This window comes from Corvus brachyrhynchos, unplaced genomic scaffold, assembly GCF_000691975.1.
Source record: "Corvus brachyrhynchos isolate BGI_N302 unplaced genomic scaffold, ASM69197v1 scaffold130, whole genome shotgun sequence".
Classification (NCBI taxonomy): domain Eukaryota; kingdom Metazoa; phylum Chordata; class Aves; order Passeriformes; family Corvidae; genus Corvus; species Corvus brachyrhynchos.
In genome coordinates, this window is record NW_008236193.1 from 1540448 (window position 1) to 1561781 (window position 21334).

Here is a 21334-nt window from a genome sequence, read left to right on the forward strand (position 1 = left end):
GTCTCCAGCAGCTCCCTGTGCTCCTGATGTTGGGAGCCCCAGAGCTGAACAAGTACTCAAAGTCTCATATCTGCATAGTTCTGCATTAGTCCAGCTTCTTTCCCTTGCTCTGGTTATATACATATGTACACCAGTCTAGTCTGTGTTGTTTGAGGTTTACTTTTTGGTTTTTTTGGGTTTTTTTTCTTTTCTTTAAACACATCCAGTGTGGTTTCATTTGATTCTTTTACCAGTTGTGGTGTAGGAGGGAATCTGCCTAATGTATCTGAAGTCTTTCTTTGAAGCATGATGGAAATAATAACAAATTCCACTGTACTCCCTGCACAGATATAGAAACTTTGTAGACTCTCTTGTTTTTCTTTAAAAATACAAAGCAGGCCAGTCAACAGCAAGTTACTCTCATCACTTCTGATATTTTATGTAACCTAAAATTCTTGTGAAATGTTTGTTACATTTTCAGGTTTACTGTGAGTATGGGATGGTACATGTCCTTTCAGAGAAGGGGAGCAGCAAAGGAAAAGACTACTGTATTCTCTTCAACTCTCAGTGGGCCCATTTGCCACATGATCTGGGTAAAGCTGTAAGTACCTAGCTAACCAATGACAAAAGAATGTATAAAAATGCCTTTGTTACAAGGAAACTTCTAATTTCTTACTTAGATTAGTAGAATTTGAAGCAACTGCTTTGTTTGCTCTGCTTAGAAAATATTTTATCTGTTAAGATCACTCTAGGCAGTGCTAGGATGGCAATATTAATTTTCAGACATTGTGCAGAGGTAATGACTGTTGCTGGTTCAAAACAAAAATCTTCCTTTTCAGTGATGTGATCAATGAAATTAAAATGGCACATACCTGGGCTTGCAAAGGAGTTTTTGTACATCAGCACAATACAAGAAGATACCACATGGCTTTTCTTAATATGCTGAACTGTGGCCTTTAGTGTTTTCTCAGTGTCATGTGTAAGATTAAGTAGTCATAAACTGTGTCAAGCTTTTGCTGCGTTATCTAAAGCTGTATGAGCTGAAAATTGAGTAAACTCTCCACTCTTTTCTGTGAGAAAAAGTTACTGTCACTGAATGATGAAATCAGCAAATGCACTTTGAATGAGCTACTAATAGGGGAAGATGTAGTTGACTGATACTTGGTTTATTTTATTCAGCCAGTTGAGTGCCCCACAGAATTAACAGAGTTCCTTACCAATGTATGGGCAAGTCTCAGTTACTTCTGGTGGGTTTATCACAGCTGTAGATTAGTCCCTAGATTCATCAATAGTTGCCTCTGCCTTGTATAGACTCAGCTGATAAACTCTTGCACTTGCCCTGACTGTGTAATGTGAATCAGCACATGCATGACTGACTGCAGTATTTATGAGAGTTGGGGACTGTACTGTAGACATCTTGTTTAAATCAGTCTCATAAAAATTCACTAGAGTCATATCTCAGCTCTGCAGGAGCCAATATAGTCTGGAATAGCTTGCACAGACACTTGGGTAGTGTATGCTGTATCCCTTGCCTATCCCTGTCTCCTTCCTTGGTTCTTTCCTGCTTTTCCCTTCTTTCACATTCTCGCTCCTCCTCCTTCAGCACTCCAGCAGTACGGTTCATTAACTGAGGGATGCAGTACAGCACTCTGAGCTCGCTCTGCATTTGTGTTGTGCTCTGATAGAGGGATAAGCTTACCTGAAACCTGGACAACCAGGAAGCGTGGGTGGGAGCATTTCACTGTCACTAGAGGTCAGGTTGGAGACAGCAGTTTTTTGAATAAGGTTGAAGCTACTGACAGCCTGACACTTCCCTTTCCCTCCTAAAACAGTAGAGTCTGTTACACAGGTATGGTATATCGTGTACCTGTGGATTTCTAATACAAACTGTTCCGTGTGTCATTTTTTCAGGTTAAAACTTTACTTTGACTCTTCTCAAACCTAACAGCTCACCTCAGCAGGGGCTGAGACTTGCTTCTCTTAGCACAGCTTGGTTGTTTGGTAGATAATTGCAGTTTTCAGGTAACTTGCAAATAGAACTGGGCAAAGATACTGGTGGTTGTTTAGATATTGCAAGGAACAATTCGTGCCAGTGTTATTTCTAAGACCTTGAAGTGTCTTTGGGATGTTCCTGTTGAAACACACCAGATTAGATGTCTTTGGGTCTGAGGAGAGCCAAAACTAAGGAATTTGGGCTTGCAACATCTCTGGATCGCAAGTGGTGAGAGAAGTAGCTTAGAATCCAGTATTCAAGTACTTGGGATGCAGAATCTCAGCTCACTGGACACAGTAGGTTTCAACATGGAAGTTTATTGCCTATGCTTTTGTACTTTTCCCCAGCCTGTGTTTTGGTTTCTAGTTGTTCATACCCTCCATCATCCCAGCCTGCCACTCTGCCACCCCAAAAAAGATAAAACTTTGCTGTACTCCTTCCACATCCTGGCTGTGTGCATCAAAACAGCAATGATGTTGAAGAAAATAAATGCAAGTGGAGGTTGTATCCCAAATTTTATTACCAGCAGAATTCTGTACAATAAGGTGAAGCAAGGCAGGACCCTACATAATAGAGAAGGCATCACTGTTTCAGCTTTCGTGTTGCTCTGAGAATACTCTACCACTCCAGTACTGGAAAGTTTTAAATCACTCTTTTGAGACTCTGGCTTCTGCTCTTGACTTCTTCTATCATTTTACGTTATATATATGTATTTAACTAATTTCTTTTTTTCAGTCACTCTTGCAACTGCAGGATCAGACAGCATCTGTTTTGTGTTCTCCTTCTGACGTACCTGATGGAGGATTTAATAATCAAATCCCCATGGTGATGCGAGGAAATTGCACCTTCTATGAGAAAGTGAGGCTTGCTCAGATAAATGGGGCTCGTGGGCTGCTGATTGTTAGTAGAGAGAGACTGGTAAGTTGCTTTTTATCTTTCTGTGCTGCTGATACTCCTCTGATGCCAGATACTGTCTTGTCTTTGAGTGCCGGGGTGACGTTATGAAGCCGCTTTATTCCTTGCCCACCCTCTCAGTGCCCGAGGACGCTGTCCCTTTAGTGTTCACCCAGGGCCGGAGCCACGGGCCGAGTGCAGGGTGGTTCAACGGGGGCCCAAGGGCTCGGGGGGTCTGGGCAGGGCTTCTTTTCTGGGTTTCCTGTGTGTTCCAGCTAGCTGGGAAAACGTTCTGTTGGGGTTTTTTTCTTGTTCTTTTTTCCCTTTCCTTCCCCTTGCCTCAGTGCCTCCCTTCCCTCCTCGCCGGTCCGGGCAGCCTGCGGGGGCGGCCCCGGCTGCTCCGAGCCCTCGTGTCTCTTCCCTCTCCAGGAATTTGCTGTATTTTGAGGGGCTTTTTTATCCTGTTCTACCCTGGGGTTTTGTTCATATGTTAAGAAACTGTTTGGTTTGTTTTGCCCACTTTCACTCCTTGTGACCCATTTGTCTTATTGACCAGGAAAAGGGGAGGAACACTCATTCCGGAGTGTTTCCTCCTGAAGTTTTGTCTCAAAAATGGAGACGCTTCGGTGCACATTGCTAGTATTTGATGCTCCTCTTTAAAAGAGTGCGTGTGTTTTCCTGCATGTACATACATTGCATGGTTATGTGTGGATCCGAAGGAAGAATGAATGAAACAAGAGGCACTCATTTAAGTAGGAAGAGTCTGCACAGAGCTCATGTGACACTCAAGTTAAGGGCTCAGAATTACCCTTATTCCAAATGAAATACTAGAGTCAAAGGATGAGGTTGGTTTGTGACTCCATCATACTACCACACTGAATCTAGTGCTCTAGATTCAGCTGGAGCATCAATGGCATGTATTTTGTAAAATTAGTAGTTTTGAAAATAAAATCAGTAGGTTTGAGTCCTGGTAAATACTAGAGGCACACATCAGTCATAAAACTGTGACCCTAATAAGCAAAAGATACTGCTTGAAATTTGGTTGCTGCATTTTACTGTTACAGTCTTACATTACTTTTGTTTTACTGGGAACAGGCATGTATTTTGACTTCTGAGTGTTTGCTGTCATTAAGTTCCCTTCTAGGATATTTTTCAAATTAGCAGGAACAGAACTTGCACCTTTAACCCTTTCGAAGGAGTAGAAGTATTTGCAGAAATAAATATATTCTTACGTGGTCTGAACTGTCTTTCAGGTTCCTCCTGGAGGTAATAGGAGTCAGTATGAAGAGATTGATATTCCTGTGGCTCTGCTTAGCTATACTGATATGTTAGATATTGGCAAGGTAAACTCGATACTAAAGCTCTCATTTATATTATCACATGTAAATGAGTCACTGCTCAACAGTATTAAGTCCACCTTAAGAGCTTTGAATATGTAGAGTGTACTCATGAAGATTGCGTTATTGTGTTTTGGGAAAAGAAAATCAAATCTCTTGGGAGGTTATATCTCATCTTTGGAATAAAATCAAAATACAGCCTGGTGCTGGGAATTAATGTTACTAATAGAAGAACCAGTAGATGGCTCTTAAGTGTTTATAATAAAGCCTGATTCTGAGGTTGCTTAGTGAAAATTAAATAAGTGAACCTTTGCTAAGGTGGCTTTTTGGATGTCCTTCATAACTTTAATTTACCTCCACAGAGTTTTGGCAGCTCAGTGAAAGGAGCAATGTACGCACCAAATGAGCCTGTGCTGGACTACAACATGGTGATTATTTTTGTCATGGCTGTGGGGACTGTTGCAATTGGAGGCTACTGGGCAGGAAGCAGAGATGTGAAAAAGTGAGTAATTGAATGGAGTATAGCAGTTTTCCTGTATTTTTCACAGAAAAAAAAGTAGATGGTGTTTATGTAAGGATCACCTGGCAGCTCTGCTAGTGAGGTTAGGAGACTGTAGCCAGAACGGAAAAATGCTGATGTGATGTTTGAAAGGCCCTGAGCCTTGCATTGGTTTGGTCACTGTAGGAAATCATTAGAGTATAAATAGCATGTAGAGCATTTTAGTATTTTGCCATGTCAAAAGACAAAACATTTGAAAAGCTCAGAAGGAAAATTATTAAGAAATAGGCTTCCTGTTTGGGCTTTTGCAAAAATTCACCACAAAAATACTTCGTAAGAAAAATAACAAAATTTGCTTTTACTGGTATAGGGCAAACCAAATTGATTGGATGGCTAACATACACTGTGTTTGTTATCAATTTTTCAATGAAATTTTATGATTACTTTTTGCCAGCAACTGGGGTTGGGAGAAGGAGGTCATTGTGCCACACTTACTTCTAGCATTTATTTTGTATACACAACCTGATTTAGGAATTTCTTCTGAAGCCAGCAAATTATTCTGTGTCAGCAAATTATTCTAGTTTTCAGGATTCAGTTGAGTTTTTAGTAAATGAAATAGTGCTCTAGATAAGTTAATGCAGCAGTTACTGGTTTATGCATTGTGTTATAGCTGATGTTCATGCATCCATGGAAGATGTGGTGTTCCACTGACTTGAGTGGGAATCAAAGCAGGCCTTGGTGTTGTGACATGTTTTCAACCCCTTGTGTTTTTCCCTGAAGATTCAGTCTCCTTGTGTATCTTGTTGCAGAAGGAATGAACTGATGGTAGCCATGTTACTCTTTCAGGAGGTACATGAAGCACAAGCGTGATGATGGAGCAGAGAAACACGATGATGAGACAGTGGATGTGACTCCCATAATGATCTGTGTGTTTGTAGTGATGTGCTGCTCAATGCTCGTCCTCCTTTATTTCTTCTATGACCACTTAGGTACTCTTAAGGTTGTATTTATATTAATACATCTTCAATATCACAAGGCTGCCATCATTTAAAGAACATTTTATTTTGAAAATAATAATCAAACATCTCTCTTCTGTCATGTGTCTTCATCACAATATGATTTAAAATACTGTAAGAAAGCTCACTGAGTAGATTTCTAATCCTTCTTTTGTGAGGTTGGTTGTAAAGCTTCTTGCAAACATTAAAGCTTGTTAAGTAGATACAGACTTAGTATCTTCCACTTTTTATTTTTGTTAAAGGTGTTCTCAGACCTATTCTTTCTATTATTGTTCAATTTGAAGTCAAGATCAAGGATCAATTTTTTTATCTTTATAAAGATGATAATTTTCTATTGATCACTCATCAGGTTGACAAAAGACGTGAGAGCCTAATGCACTGGAACTTCCATCTTCACATTTCTGAGGAAGTAGTGAAACATACATCCCATCTCTATTAATTCATTTTGCTACTTAGTGATTTTAATGTTCCCTTATAATGCTCCTGTATACTCAAAAAGAGAAGATAAATGCTTCACCATAGGTTGCCTTTGAAGCTTATGACTTACTTTAAGAAGATTAGGATAGGCGTTTTGATTTGTTGAAGTAGGTATTGCATAAAGTACGCCTGATTAAAGGAACTAGAATTAGATACTTAAAGAGCATGAATCTAATCAATCATTTGAAGTCTCTGAATTGCACTGTTGAAATGTAAGCCTTATTTCTCATTTAGTCTTATTGGCTGTCTGTTCTTTATTCAGCCAGGATACAAAAAAAAGCATCTCTTGCCTTATCCTACTTGGACTTAATACTTTTTTTCCCTCAGTCTATGTTATAATAGGAATATTCTGCCTGGCTGCCTCGATTGGTCTTTACAGTTGTCTGTCTCCCTTTGTAAGAAGATTCCCCTTGGGAAAGTGTAGGTATGTGGCAACTTTCAAAATTTTAATTGGGAAACTTAGGTTTTTATACTGTTGGGTAGGAGTGGGGTTTAAAAAGTGGCTTCATGCTTCAAAATGTGATAAAGGAAGAAGGTATCTACATAGACAAGCTTTGGTGTGGTTTTTTTTCAGAATCCCAGACAACACCTTGCCTTACTTTCACAAGCGTCCCCAGGTCCGGATGTTGCTCTTGGCAGTATTTTGTATCTCTGTCAGCGTAGTCTGGGGAATCTTCAGAAATGAAGATCAGTAAGTGTATATTTTAGTTTCTGTGCTAAAAACTGTAATATGCTTTATAGTGTAAGTAACTGACATCCATAGAAGTCTACATGTATCCAGAATTTAGGAATGATGGGGAAAAAAGTAGAGACACACAGAAATTCATAGTTCTTCCTTATGTACTTCATCTTTTTCTTGTTCATTTAAATTACAGAAAACTGTCTCTTGTTAAGCTTGAATTTCTCTGAGTCCCAGTCAGTATTCTGATCTCTTTGATTTAAGACAGCTTTTCAGAAGTGATATGGAAAGTTGGACACAAGTTGTCTAACTTACTTCTTCATGAGAATAAGAACTGGTAAGATTGTCAGATCTTTAGTTTCTCTCAACTCTCATGTATGAGTCAGTAATTCTCTACGCCCAGTGTTGCTGTGGTACCTAATTGTAGCATGTTCTTACCACTTTTGTTAGAGGTGGATCTTTCATGGAGTGTTGTGTTTTGGCTTTTGTTTGGGGTTTTTTACCTCTTACCTCACTCCCAGATACTTCAATTTCCCCATGTGTACAGGATGTGTTCATCTTCTTAGTTCCTCTATCAGGGGCTCAGTATTGGAACTGAAATGCTGGCTTGTGTTTCTGATGATGATACCAGAGATGTCTGACTTGTGCTTTGAATGCGTGTTACTGCTTTTGTGGGGTCTGTGTTCCGTGTGGATCATTCAATGACAGAACTCAAATCCAGGAATCAACTCTGAAACACCTTTTAGAGAGATAAGTGTCAGACTGAGTAGTACAGAATATAATACAGTATGGAGATGTTCCAATCTGCAATATGTAGGACTAGGAAATCCATTTTCTGCCTCAGAGCTGGAGTGAGCCTGAGTGTCTCCTGCACAAAGCTCCACCAGCAACTGCACACGTATTGTTCCCACAGCATCATCTCTCATTGCACCTAGACCCTAGCAATTTTTGGGAAACCTTAGTGTTGTTTGTCTCAGATCCTACTTCTCTTTGACCCTAGCAGTTGAGAGTAAAGCAAAGAGCACTTCTATACTCCACTTGCAAAACACAACTGAAAAACAGGCCCAGCTGTAAATTTGCCTCAGCACACGAGGGTGCACACCTATATGCAGGACAGAGGACCCCAGCACTTGCTATTTTGGTATCCACTGACCTCATTCAGCCAGTTTTCAGTCTACCTCACTGCTCATTCAGCTTGTAGTTCGTCAGGTTCTCTGTGAGGATTTTATGGAAGATTGTCAGTGGAAAGCCTTACTGAAGTCTAGATAGACACTATTGCACTGTTCTTCCCTCATCTCCCAGGCACTTCTTTGTGGAAGGTTATCAGGTTGATGAAGAACAACTTCCAATTTGCAAATTCATGCTGACAACAATGTCAATTTCAAGCAAGTACTTTGAATAAAGGGGTTTTTTTTTGTCCCAAGCAGGTCCTTAGTGAGGACAAGGCTTGGTCTCCTTTTCCTGCTGTTTCCTGCAAAAATGTTACTCTCCTCTTTTTAAGGTGGGCCTGGGTTCTGCAAGATGCTTTAGGAATTGCTTTCTGTCTTTACATGTTGAAAACAATTCGCCTGCCTACATTTAAGGTATGAAAGTTAAACAGGTGTAAAGAGAAGATGTTTGCATGTATGTGTTTGAACAGAGGAGTCATAATAGAGTATATTGCCTTGGAAATGCACTTCTATTCATATGTAGTGTGGAAAAAAGGGATGCAATGAATATAATGTAGACCAATAAACGTCATGTGATTGTTCTGTAGGTTCTGTAGAGTGTTGACTAGTAAATCACACACCAGCCATTTATTTATGGGTTTGATGTTCGGGTTTTTTTGATAGGGGTTTTTTGTTTGTTTTTGTTTTGATTGGTTTGGATTTGTTTGTTTAAAATTGACATACAACTAATGCATCAGTCTAATGTTTTTTTCAAATCTTTCTGAACTCAGTCAGTATCCTAAGACAAAAATCTGTATTAGTCATTTAGTTGCCCCTTAAGCAGCTCTTCAAACTCCTGTTTCAAATTATCTTCACTTATAAGTTTGTATAGACTGACAGGATATGGGTGTATAGTGTTTCAGGCTATGCCTGGCATCCTCCAGTGCAGAGCTTCTTCGTATTTCTCAGCAAACTGAATTCGCACCATTTCCAGATTTTACATGATAAAGAATTTTGGGCACTAACATGTAACTTGGTGTTTAATAATTACTTTCTTTTATATGATGAATGCAAGACCCTATTCCTCGATCTGAAATATTTAGGAATTAGGAAAAATACATGGATGGCTTGTTTTAGTCTTTATTAGATTTTTCTTTCACCTTCTAATTACTGATTCTTTGCTGTTTGCTAATGCATAGTGTGTAAATACCAAATATCTTGTCTCTTCCTTCAGGGTTGTACCCTACTCCTCCTGGTTCTTTTTGTGTATGATGTATTCTTTGTATTTATCACACCTTTTCTAACAAAGGTAAGTGAAGTGATTCTCTATTGCCTTCTGCCCACAGAACAAAGTGTAATGACTTGTTCCTCTGTGTGTTCCTAAATGATCCCAGAACTGCTGAGTGAAGTGTTAATTTACAATTTTCCTGGTTTTTTCTTTAGACTGGGGAGAGTATAATGGTGGAGGTGGCTGCAGGCCCATCTGATTCTGCCACTCATGAAAAGGTACTGCATGTAGTCTGAAAATCTGGCACTAACTTTCAACCATAACAATTTTAACTTCTCTAAAATTCAAGACCTCAAAGCTGAAATAGAGATGCCAGTCTGAAAAGAACTTAATGTGGGAATAAGTGCTCCTGAATGTTTATTCTGGAGGGGCAAAGCAGGCTTGTAGTGGTTCATCACACCAGCTTTGGTTTTCCTTTATCTTTTTTTGAGAGGGTTTCAATATAAGAAAGCTGCTTAGCTCAGCTTCACAAAAACATGACCACATCTGTGAATATTAACTTACAGCTAATTAAACATAAGCATCTTTTCCTAAAGAGATAAAACATATAATCAGTCTGTCTCTTCCTTCTCCTTCCCTTCTATGATATTTGCTTTATGAAAAGCTGAGGCTGTAGTTAAAGGAGAGAAACACAAATGGGAGACAGAAGAAAACAGAAGTCAGTGTTCAGTGGGTTTGCACCGTTGGACAGCAGCCAATTGCATGAACACCTTACAAGATGTGGCTGACTCAGGGAGGAAAGTATGTGAGATGTAGGAGACAGATACAGTGAGCAAAACAAAAAAACTAATCTGTAGGAAAACCTGGTTTTGTTAATTTAAGGAATAATTCGATCTATTTCAGTAATGAATGTAATAGTGTCACGTGGGAAAATAGCAAAGAAAATCGTTGTTTGTAGGACATGGATCAATCCATACAGTCCGTACTAATTTCTTTGACTTCTTTTGTTTTTCTCTCCTGTACCCCTTTAATACCCCTTTGGATTCAACTTTATGCACAGAATGAATTGTATAAAACAGTAATGAAAGTATAAGTAGATAAAATTATTTTGGCAGTAATATAAGAAAAGAAAAAAGAAAATAAAGTTTCTTTAATGTACTATAATAAAGAGAGTACAGGTTTGCGATGGACTGTGGCATACTGTGCCTCAACATTGCAAATTGTGTAATAAATAGGAACACTAGGGGCAGGGAAGAGTCTTTAAAGTGATTTGAAAAATGACTTTTTAAAATTACTCATGTCTTGCTCTTTTGAAACTTTTATTACACCCAGGTGAATGAACTGTATAAATTGTTATTTCTTATGCACGTAGCAGCTTACCTAAATTTCTTACATACTGCAGTTAAAGCAGAGTTGATACCTGATTGTATGTGAGCACTTTGAAATTCACATAGTATTTAGAAAGTATTTCATCGCTCCCATCTTAAATGCATTCTGTTAGTTATCAGTAATATTGTATGTAATTAATGTATAAAAAGATACATTTTCTGTATTTGAAGCCTTCAGTTTGAGTGCAACAGGAACAAATTCTGGTAGTTAGTGTCACTATGCTTTTCATCAGACATGTGTCTCTCTCATTCCAAGCTCCCAATGGTCCTGAAGGTTCCACGACTGAATTCCTCACCATTGGCTCTGTGTGACAGGCCTTTTTCTCTCCTAGGATTTGGAGACATTTTAGTTCCAGGTATTGTTTAGCATGTTAACAATTTTACTTGTTTCATTGTCATATTAGTTTATTCCTCTTGTATTTCTGCTTCAAGTGGTAGGTTTGATTGGACTACTATAAACATGATAAATTTTTAAGTATAGGGGTTTTTTGTGCACTATTCACCTTTTCAACAAGAAAAATGCATGTTAATCTTACGGTGCAGTTTCACATGCAGTGATGTCAAGAAATGTAGAGAAATTGCAGGAGTTGATTTAGCAACTGATTCTATACTATAAAGCATCTTTAATAGTGTGGTGATAGAGGAAATTATTTGTCCATTTGCACATGGTTTAAGTACAGATGCCTAACCACTCAAAACTTCCTGATTTTGTTAGTCACACTACATCCAGTATGTCTATCACACCTTCTCTCAAATTTGATTTTAGATAGTATGTAGAAGTATCCCTGGCATCACTGCAGGTGAAATATTATGCACCTTCTGGCTTTCAGATTTCTTCGGAGAAATCATTTGTTTTACTTTCTTGTATTTTGGGAAATATGAACCCTGTCATCCCCATTAGTGTCCCCTCCTCCCCCAGTCTTGCAACAAGCATAGTCATTAACCATAAAATTATACTGTCTTCAATAGCAGCTTGAAGGGCTGAACTTACTCTTGCTCTTGTTGTGAACACTGTATTTTCAAAAATGTTTAGTAGGGATGGGATGACGTTTTTATCTGTGATCTGCATGTTTGTAGCTGTTTATTTTACTTTTGGAGTGCTTCTGATATATAGGGCTTGTGCCATCAGATAACTGGTTTGTAAGTTGTGCAGCCTCCTGGATGTGTTGTCATGGTGTTTAAACACAGGGTGCCAAGGGAGTTTTGGGGGGTGGGGGAAGAAAAATTCTTGAAAGTTCCAGCTGGTTTGATGGTTTTGTTTTTATGATGTAGTGCATGAGTAGGTTGAAAGCATATTGTAACTGTTCTTTCCTTTCCTAGGCTTACTGGTAGCCTATTGCCATAGGTTTGATATTCAGGTGCAGTCATCCAGAGTCTATTTTGTAGCCTGCACGATAGGTACGTACCACAGTGCCACCTGAACACAAGACCTACGGGAGTGGCTCCCTCTAAAAGTGTGTCATCAGTCTTACATGGCATAGTTTGGGGTTTTTATCCTGTTCCTCCTTTTATTATTGAACAGAAATATTTAGCAAAGTGCTTTCAAGGCTAGATCTTCCATCCCCAAACTAGCTGATGTTGCTTTTCTGAGCTGTCTTGTCTGCCTGACGTAAGGGGAGCTCCTTGTTGTCATGGCTGCCAAGGGTCTCACTCTTGTAGTTACACTATCTTTACATGTGCTCAGCTACTCATTCTGGTTTCTTGATTCATGAAGCTTTGAATTTATTGTGCATGAGAATTCAGGTTCAGGGATATCATCCTTTGACTTTGTTCTTAACTTCTTATGTAGTCTGAAAATCCATGACCTATGATGCAGGGAATTTTATTACGATGACTATAACACCTCTAGATAAGTCTTCTTCTTTAGTTTGTAAAATCTACAGAGTTACATGCCATGAACTTAAATACTGCTGAGGAATAGGATCTGACAGATTCCTGTTGTCTTTCTTACAATGTACTCCTGCTAGCAAAGATTTCCAATGCTTGCAGTAAATTTCATGAGAAATTTTCATGATCAACTTCTTTAGAAATTCTTTTGAAAAAATACGTAGGTTCATGGACGCTTCTAGCAGGGGTAGAGAGATGCTTTTATTTCAATGTTCCAAATCATTTTCTCTCATATGTACTTAAACAAAATGGTTGTCTTATCTGGTACTTTCAAAATGTGTTTGCAGAAGTAGGAAAACGTTGTGTTGATAAAGAGTCAGCAGTGTGCTTTTGCAGCACAGAGAATGAGCCACATACAGGGCTGAGTTAGCAAGATGGAGTCAGCAGTTATGAGAGGAGTGATTATTCCTCTCAATTTGTCACTTAAGACTGAGTCTTAACCTGGATCCCTGGTGCCAGACAGACATTGACATACTGGAGTAAATCTGGTGGAGACCATCAGGATGGCAGAGGGCTGGCGTACAGGGTTGTAAAAGAAGAGAAGGCAAAGAGGAGATTCTGTTGCTGTCCACAGCTACCTAATGGGAGACTGCAGAGAGGACAGAGAGACTTTTCTTACAGGTGTGCACATAAGATGTGAGGCAATGGACTTAAATCACAATAAGAAACAATAAGAAATATTTTAACTAGATATAAGGAACTCTCAGTAATAAGAGAATATGTCCCCCCAAAAAATATTTTCAAGAACTGTAAAGAGTTACTTATTATTCTAATCACAGCCCTCTGAGATCATCAAGTCCAGCTGTTAACCCAGCACTGCCAAGCCCACAACTAACCATGTCCCCAGATGCCACATCCACACATCTTTTAAATCCCTGCAGGAATAGGGACTCCAGCATTGCTCTGGGCAGCTGTGCCAGGACTGGAAAACCCTTTTGGGGAGGAAGCTCTGCCTGGTATCCAGTCTAAACCTCCCCTGGCAGAACTTGAGGCCATTTCCTCTCGTCCTGTCCCTTGTTCCCTGGGAGCCCACCTGGCTCCACCCACCTGTCAGGGAGTTGTGGAGAGCAAGAAGGTCCCCCCAGAGCCTCCTTTTCTCCAGGCTGAGCTCCCCCAGCTCCCTCAGCTACTTCTCTCAGCCTTGTGCTCCAGCACTTTCCCCAGCTCTGTTCCCTTCTCTGGACACACTCCAGCCCCTCAATGCCTTTCTTCACCTTCTGAAGAAAAATCAGTTGGATTAACTTCATTGTCGTGAAAATGTAATTGAAAATAATTATATTATGAATCCAAGCTGCTTCTGTTCTACTAAATAAATTTTTCCACATTTATGTAGAAATAGAAAATAATAAAAACATATAACCTAGAGCAGGCTGGCTTTTTTTTTTTTTGAGCTGTGTGGCAGGATAGTAAGAAACAGCCAAAGCCAACCCAAACAAGAAGCACATTATAATGGTCAAAATATTTGTCTGTATCTGCTGAATTCATAAATATAATATGAGGCACAATATTTCATATATTTATTTTGCTTAAGGTAATTATTTAATTGCACAGTATGGACTAGGCCAATCACACTACTTTCACATGTTATTATCAATAGAAAAACTGTAGTATTCCAAGTTTACATGACGTAAATAATGCTTCTCTCTAAACAGGACTGAAAAGCTTCTGGAGATGTTTTACATATTACTTGAAAAATGTTCCAATGAGAATGTTCCTTTAGCTAATTATTTAGTTGTGCTTGAGCAAAGCTGTATCTGAGTAACTGGTTTTTGCTGGGTTTGTTTTCTTCCAGCATATGGCATAGGCCTTCTTGTGACCTTTGTTGCCTTGGCACTGATGCAGATGGGCCAGCCTGCTCTCCTCTACCTGGTGCCCTGTACTCTCCTCACCAGCTTCGCAGTGGCCCTTTGGAGAAGGGAGCTTGCCATGTTCTGGACGGGCAGCGGCTTTGCGGTGAATACCAGTTTGATATGAGTGTCTTCAGGAAATACTAATGTTATAAAAACCTAACTAGAATTAAAGTTGAGTAAAATATTGCAGTATTATCACACAAACACAAAGATTTTGGTTTTGCTTGATTGTTTGCTTTTTTACATACCTTTTTTTGCCTCAGTAAGGTTTTCTGGTTTTTGCAGTGTTTATGGCCACTTAAATCAGACTAGTGAAAAGTAAAGTAGACCTCATCTATCCTTGATTCTGCCAAAATGTTACTTGTTTGATCTCTCTTGGAAGTATCAGTAGTAGTAAAAGCTTACAATATTATATAAAATGTGGAGTTTAGTACTATATAAAATATACCCTTAAAATATTTTCTTCATGTTTTTTCATAGCTTACTGTTTATGAAGGTGGAAATGTAGTTCAGTATAGTAAATTATCGCTTTGTTTCAGTGTGCTGAAAGTGAAATTAACTTGTTTCAAAAAGGAATAATTTCTATCATGATGCATGATTTTAGTTTTTGAATACTTACTAGAAGGCCAAATCTATCAAGCTAGAGGTAGCCCCAGTGAGTTCTATTTTATTATTGAACTCTTTGTGATAACCTTCACAAGCTTCCACTAGAGAAATTAATTTAATTGTTAGATAAATATTTGAGATCATCTGAAATGTTATGTAAAAGTTGCCAGTTCTTGTACACTGATAGTAAAGGTGGGTAGAACTGGACAGTGGCCAAGGACCAAGTGCCTGTTGCTGCCTGATCAGCAGAGCACATGTGAAACTGGTGAGGAACAATCACTCAGAAAGCAAACACTTTTCTGGAAGGAAGAATTCCCCTGGTGTCCTATAAAACACAAAGAAAGGATAACTGTATACATCTGTCCACTGCTGGAGAACGGTAACAGGGATGATGGACCTTTAATCTTCACCTTGTATGACCATTGCCTCGGATAACTGGACACAATAGTTCTTGTTTTCCATCATTCTAACTGTGATCTTCCATTTACAGAAAGACCTACCTCAGCCTCCCGTGGTGATAGCTCCTGTCAACTGCCCTCAGCTTCCCAAAAACAGCAGTGTACCAGCCTCTCAACAAGACACAGAGCAAATGACCAATCCCACCCTCCACGTGAAGGAGCTGCACGGCTCCACGTCGGCTGAAGAGGAGCTGGCTGATGCCAGCGCAAAGGCAGACCAGTCAGAAATCTCTATTGCCCAGAGTGAGGAACCAACTGCTCAGAATAAGGATGACCTTGAAAGCAAATGCCTAAATGCAGAACAAAACCAGCTGGAATAAGTGATGTGATAAGAACTCCTTACTTTCCCTCACAAACATATCTATGTAAAACCAGTATGTATTTAGGACTGGTTTAGTAGGGTTTGCTTTCATTGAAGAACCTCACTGGGAGTCTGATCATCAAATCCAGCAAGGAATGTTCTGTCTCCAGCTTCGGTACAGCTATACACTTCAAACATATTTCTGAAATATGGTGCTTTCCAGGAGTTCTGATGTGTGGGTTTCTATGATCACTGTTAGTGAATGCCTTTGACCATTTGTTCCATTTGCATTATAGCAAGGTAGCATTAAGAGTCTTTATTTACTCAGTACTCTGTGCTTGTGTGGCTGTTTCACTGCTTTACCATGGTGTAGGTTAACATGGAGGAAAAGCATTGAACAAGTCTGCTACAATGCTTACTCGAGAGAAACATGGTCTTTTTCTTTGTTCTTTTTTTATTTTTTTGGCACTTTCCTTATTGTCACCTTTTAATTTACTTCTCCTGACTTGTCAAAGCCATTGATGAAAGGGAATGCGTTATTATAAACTGACATTCAGGAAATACAGAGAATGGTTCAATTACCATTACTCCAAAAGGCTTTATACTACCATGGTGCATTAAATGCATCTCTTAACTTTTTTGTCTTTGTTTTTACTTCTAGGTACCTGGGCTACTAGTCTAGTTTAAAAGGCAGGATGAGTAGAGCTCCAGGAAGCTTTCTAGGCATTCATGTGAACTCTTAAGGGCTGTCTCTGATAATAAACAGGGTTGGTCACAGAATGCTGCCTGGGAACAAATGCTTATTAAGAATGTTTAGAAATAAAATACAAGCCAAATAGGTAAAAAAAAATTAGGTAGTAGCACTATACTAAGCTTAACAGGCAGTATTTTCACTGGGAAAATGTTAAAGTGCAAATGTTCTTATGTTTGGGGCTTTGAGCTTCTATTTGTTGTTCATTCAAGGAATAGAATTATGATTTCTGATTTTGAAGAAAATAGTCTCTTTTTTCATTCCCAGCAGAGCACATATGGTGCTAGAGACAGTTGTAACTTAAAGCTACTTGCTGCTCAGTAACTTACCAACTGCCTAAGTCATGTTTTGTCTTTGCCCCAAGAGTAGTAGCCAAAGCATGGTCTGTCAGGTTCTGGAATGAGCCTGGGATCTCACCTATTATTTTGCATCTCTTGCTACATTGTGAAGGAATTTGTGAATTTAAAAATTTTGGGGTGCAGCTGGTCTTACTTCACATTCCTGAAATTGTGTGTTTTCCTGTATAACATGATTGAGTCTTTTAGGCATCAGCTTTTGTACATAGAAAGATGATGAGATTTGCGTATTACTTGTTCCATCTGAGTATATTTGGCTTTATCAGAGGAGTCTGTTCTGCACTTAAGTTGCAATTCCGGAAAGCCTCAAACACTTCACACAAAAACTGAAATAGAAAATTGAAGTATTATAGGATCCTTGGATATGATTCCAGATTGTATGGAAGAAATACTCCTGAGTATTTGAGAGCCCAAAATGTCATTTACAAAAGTATTGTCACAGTGATGCAATGAGAGGCAGTGCTGTTGAATTGGAGTTGAAGGGCTCTCTTTTCCAGTCTATCTGTTAAATCTCAGCCATTGTCTTTTTGGCTAGGTCTTCCAAAAGTTTGCCCTGTGCTTTTTGGATGATAACTTCTGTGGGCAGTGGTAGCATTCTTTCTCTAGAATGTGAGCAGTTTTCTCTAAAACCGCACTATGGCTTCAGAGTTTGGCCAGCTCCTGCTTAAAGACTTGAACCTTGTCTGATAGGATGATACTGAGTTTTTTGGAAGGCTCCCTGAGTCCAACGGCCAGCACTGCAATTAATTTACAAATTGCCCTAATGGAAGATAATACTAAAGTGATCTGGTTTTCAGTCTCCTCTTTAATGGACTGTCACTTTGGCCAGCAGTAACCTGAACCAGTTCTTACTAATAAAAAGCAACAGAAACATTTCACTGAAAACTTCAATCAACTGGATTATGCCTTAAGTCGTTGTGTAAGTATGTGTATTAAATTAAGAAAGCAATCTTGTGTTTAAATTATGAACTTGACAAATAGCAAGATAAATTGGAGACTGACTCAAAGTTCTATTGGTTTTTGCCTTGATCATCTCTTAGTCATAATGATGTTTGGAGTAGCTCTCTACATGTTTAAAAGCCGGTAGCTTTCTGATGATGAAGCATTAGATATTATCTACTTGAAAGTGTATTTTAGCATTTGTTCTCCTGTGTGGTTAGGAAACAGTTTATTTCTCAGATTGTTCATAGCTCAATTAGAACAGAAGAACTGGTGACACTGAACTTGTAGGCATTTCACAGTTGCATTCTGGACCCAGGTTTTGGGGAGTTTCCATCTATTTTTACGTGTCACTTTTTTCTCCCGCAAACAACAAAGAATGCAGAAAAAAAAGCCACCAATAGCTTCTCAGTGCAGTTTAAAGCATGTGAAATGGCAACAATTTACAGATTTTGACTATCTCAGTACTGTACAAATCAGGTGACCCTGGTGCTCCAGTGCGGCTGTGACTGTTCGGACCCTGATCCTGGGCAGTTCAATTGCTTCCATCAAAAACCAAGGCTGTATTTTTTTATCTTTAAAAAACCTCCCTGATCAGCTTAATTTAAAACTTAATGTTGTATAGGAAGATAATGCATATCAGTTCAGTGTGGCTGACTCTGATTTTATTTGATGATTTCAGATACACGTTACACACCAAACTTGAGTTTTAATATTTAAAGTAATGAAAGTAATATTAATGTTAAAAATAATGTTGATGGGCTTCTTGTGTATGTTTTTCACATACTAAGCCTTATCTTTCTAGAAATTCAGTAAGGGTTCTGTTCCTGAGAACTGGTATGTGTTCAGGGGAGGCATTTCTTTTAGCCAAAAAAAACCCCAAATGAACACAAAAACCCCAACAACAACCAACACCACTGAAAAGAAAATCCGTCTGAGAAGACCTGACTTTTTGGATCACAATAGTGAGGATCAGATTCCTTCAAGTGTTTGTTTTGGTCTGTTCCCTCCTGAAGGATTGCCCAAATGCAGCTGAAGGTAGAATGGAACATGAAAGACATGGGTGACAAGAGGGTGACAAGAGAAAATTACCCCAAACCTTCTTTAAATTTTGTGGATTTTATTTTTCCTGTCACAAATGAAAAGCATTTTAAAAGAAATATATAAAATAGAAACCGAAAAGAATAGATTTAAAAATATATTCTGGTTTTACCAGTGGCACCAATAAAAGCACATCCACATATGTAAGAATTACACTTGAAAAAATATTTAATGTTTTCTCTAAACTTTGACAGATGCGAGACAACACAAAATCTGCAGCACAGCCTATTTTCCAAAAGGTTTATTAATGTGTTTCATAGAAAACTTCGTTTAGAAAACTGTGGGTTTCCAAATTTCTTGAACATTTTCCATGGTCTTAGATAATCAGTCAAGCTTTTCCTTCAGAGGATGCTCTTTCCTTACAGTGCCCCTCAGTATGGCTGTCGTTAAGAACGTCTTGACAGTACTTTTCAGCCATGCGCATTTCTGTGTTTCAGCCTGGTGACTTCTGAGTATGCTGGAAACAGGCACAGACTGTGGAGCCAGACAGAGCCCAGCAGCCTGTGCTGAAATAACAGCGTTGTGAGCTTGCAGACTGTGGCCGCAGTCATTATCAAATTAATCTGCCTCTGGGAGATGCTGTGAAATTACCTGCAGCTCTTTAAAAAAGCCAGTATTGGGTGTTTGAGAACAGTGTTGCCTTGAAGTTCAAGCTGACATGAGCTGTTTCCAGTGCAAGATCCAGTAGTTTTGTTCTTGTCTTTAGCCCCATGGCTGGGTATGTGTTTCTGGTTTCTTCCACTACACAGGCTGTATAGGATGTAAAGTCCATGATATTTCTTTTCAACAGCAGCTTCATTCACTGTCCAGGAACAAAACAGAGTAATTTGTTCATGCTTCCATCATTTGCTGTGTTACCTGTAGTACACTGAGGGCTGAATATGCTGGCTGAACAGTAATGTGTACAACTAATGATTATCAATGCTTAGCACATAGCACATTGACACAAGAGTGAAATACAGACATACCAGTACATCCAAATACTCATCCAAAGCTTGCAGAGATGGTGTTTTTTTCCATGACAAGTATAATTTCTGGTGTTTTAAAAGGAAATCTATGTAGGGCTGTGTCTCCAGGCAAATGAGGACAGGAACTGTGGTCAGAGGTCCAGAAAACATCAGCAACAAGGAGCAGTGAATCTTTAGGTGTTTTAATCTCGTGTGTCATTTCCCAGCTGGGGCAGGACATGAAGAACAGAGCTGTACTAACAGCTTTTCAGTTCAGGTTTTTGCCAGTGGTGCTGGGTAGGGCAGAGAGAGGGAGGATAAGAAAAAACTGAAGATGATTCAGAAAGCATGAGGAGACACTGAACAAGAAAGGCAATGGAAGAGTTGACTCCAAAGAGAAAACCAAAGGGCATGATAAATATCCAAAAATCTGAAATGCTGCTGGAAATTGGTTTGTCATTTTCAAGTAGGGATGACATTAGAATTAATAGACAAATTACAATAAGGAAACTTTGGCACTGGTGGTAGGAAAAATCTAGAAGTGGATGGCAGGTGAAGGGCTCAGTGGGGCAGGGCAGTGCCCAGTGCATGAGCTCCTTTGGTTCTGCAAGGAGAAAATTGAACCACACCAACCAGAGTCATTTCATGCCACTGCCCTTTGGGGCCAGCCAACAAGCCCTGGCCTACCTGTCCAGGTATAGTCTGAGGGTCAGGATTCCTGGGGTTTAATGATGTTATAGCATGAACTTTATCCTGGAGTACTCAATTTATATATCATGAATGCTGTCAGGGTGTTCTGTAACCGCTGTGATGGATAGTTCAGCTCTTGTGATACAAAGACTGTTTTCTGCTGCTTAAAAGTGATAAATCCTTTGGAAAGAAACCACATCAATTTTACTCTTTTTTGTCTATGTTTAATTTGTTAAATTGCTTCTGGCACACTGGAACATTTTCAGAACATGACAGCTTTGTGTGCTACCAGAAGCTTCCTTTGAGCACTGGCATAAAAGAATGTTCTTTTCACTGATCCTCTCTATCATATCTATTTATCAATTATGTGCTCTTCTGTGAGGGTTCCACCTTTTCCAGTTTTGCAGTTAAATATTCAAATTACATGGAGTAAAGACAACATTTTGCCATCTGTAGATTAGTGATAGGTGATGAATAATGTGTTTAGATTGGATTTTCTTGAGTTGGGAACTAGTGTACTGTATACAATCATCTATACTTTTGGGAACTAGCAGAGGACTTAACTTTGTGTGATGCAGGGGCTCAGGCTTGGTTCTGTTTCCCAGAAGCTGTTGGTGAGTCCAGCAGCCAGGGGTGCCCATGTTCCTACGATTATTTGGAGTCACCTTCCTTAGGTGAAGGTGGCATTACAGTTTATCCAGTTTTCTCATAATACTTTTCTACATGTCAGCATGCAAGTTTAGCTCCAGATGGCAAACTTCATCCAGGTGTTTGTCTCTGAGAAATTCTGAGATGATCTGCAAGCTAGAT

General features: G+C 39.2%; 1 protein-coding gene across 2 annotated transcripts; it reads left to right on the forward strand.

Annotated features, from left to right (window-relative positions):
* Positions 1-460: 460 nt before the first annotated feature.
* SPPL2B (signal peptide peptidase like 2B) lies at positions 461-17114 on the forward strand. Of its 2 annotated transcripts, none has more exons than XM_017739702.1 (14): positions 461-580; positions 2708-2890; positions 4120-4209; positions 4566-4705; positions 5549-5691; positions 6523-6619; positions 6770-6886; positions 8376-8457; positions 9257-9331; positions 9466-9528; positions 10895-10994; positions 11959-12036; positions 14318-14478; positions 15472-17114. In XM_017739702.1, the coding sequence occupies exons 1-14, from the start codon at positions 479-481 to the stop codon at positions 15757-15759; spliced, it is 1719 nt and encodes a 572-aa protein (XP_017595191.1). In that variant the 5' UTR covers positions 461-478; the 3' UTR covers positions 15760-17114. The 2 variants fall into 2 exon arrangements, with proteins under 2 accessions (XP_017595191.1, XP_017595198.1); XM_017739709.1 differs by having other exon boundaries at positions 14318-14546; positions 15472-15759.
* Positions 17115-21334: the final 4220 nt, after the last annotated feature.

Excerpts from the sequence above, each read along its gene's own strand:
- SPPL2B (XM_017739702.1), top strand. The coding sequence starts at position 479 with ATGGTACATGTCCTTTCAGAGAAGGGGAGCAGCAAAGGAAAAGACTAC. Across the intron at positions 4,210-4,565 it reads ATATGTTAGATATTGGCAAG|AGTTTTGGCAGCTCAGTGAA; the intron begins GTAAACTCGATA and ends TTACCTCCACAG. Across the intron at positions 9,529-10,894 it reads ATTCTGCCACTCATGAAAAG|CTCCCAATGGTCCTGAAGGT; the intron begins GTACTGCATGTA and ends TCTCATTCCAAG.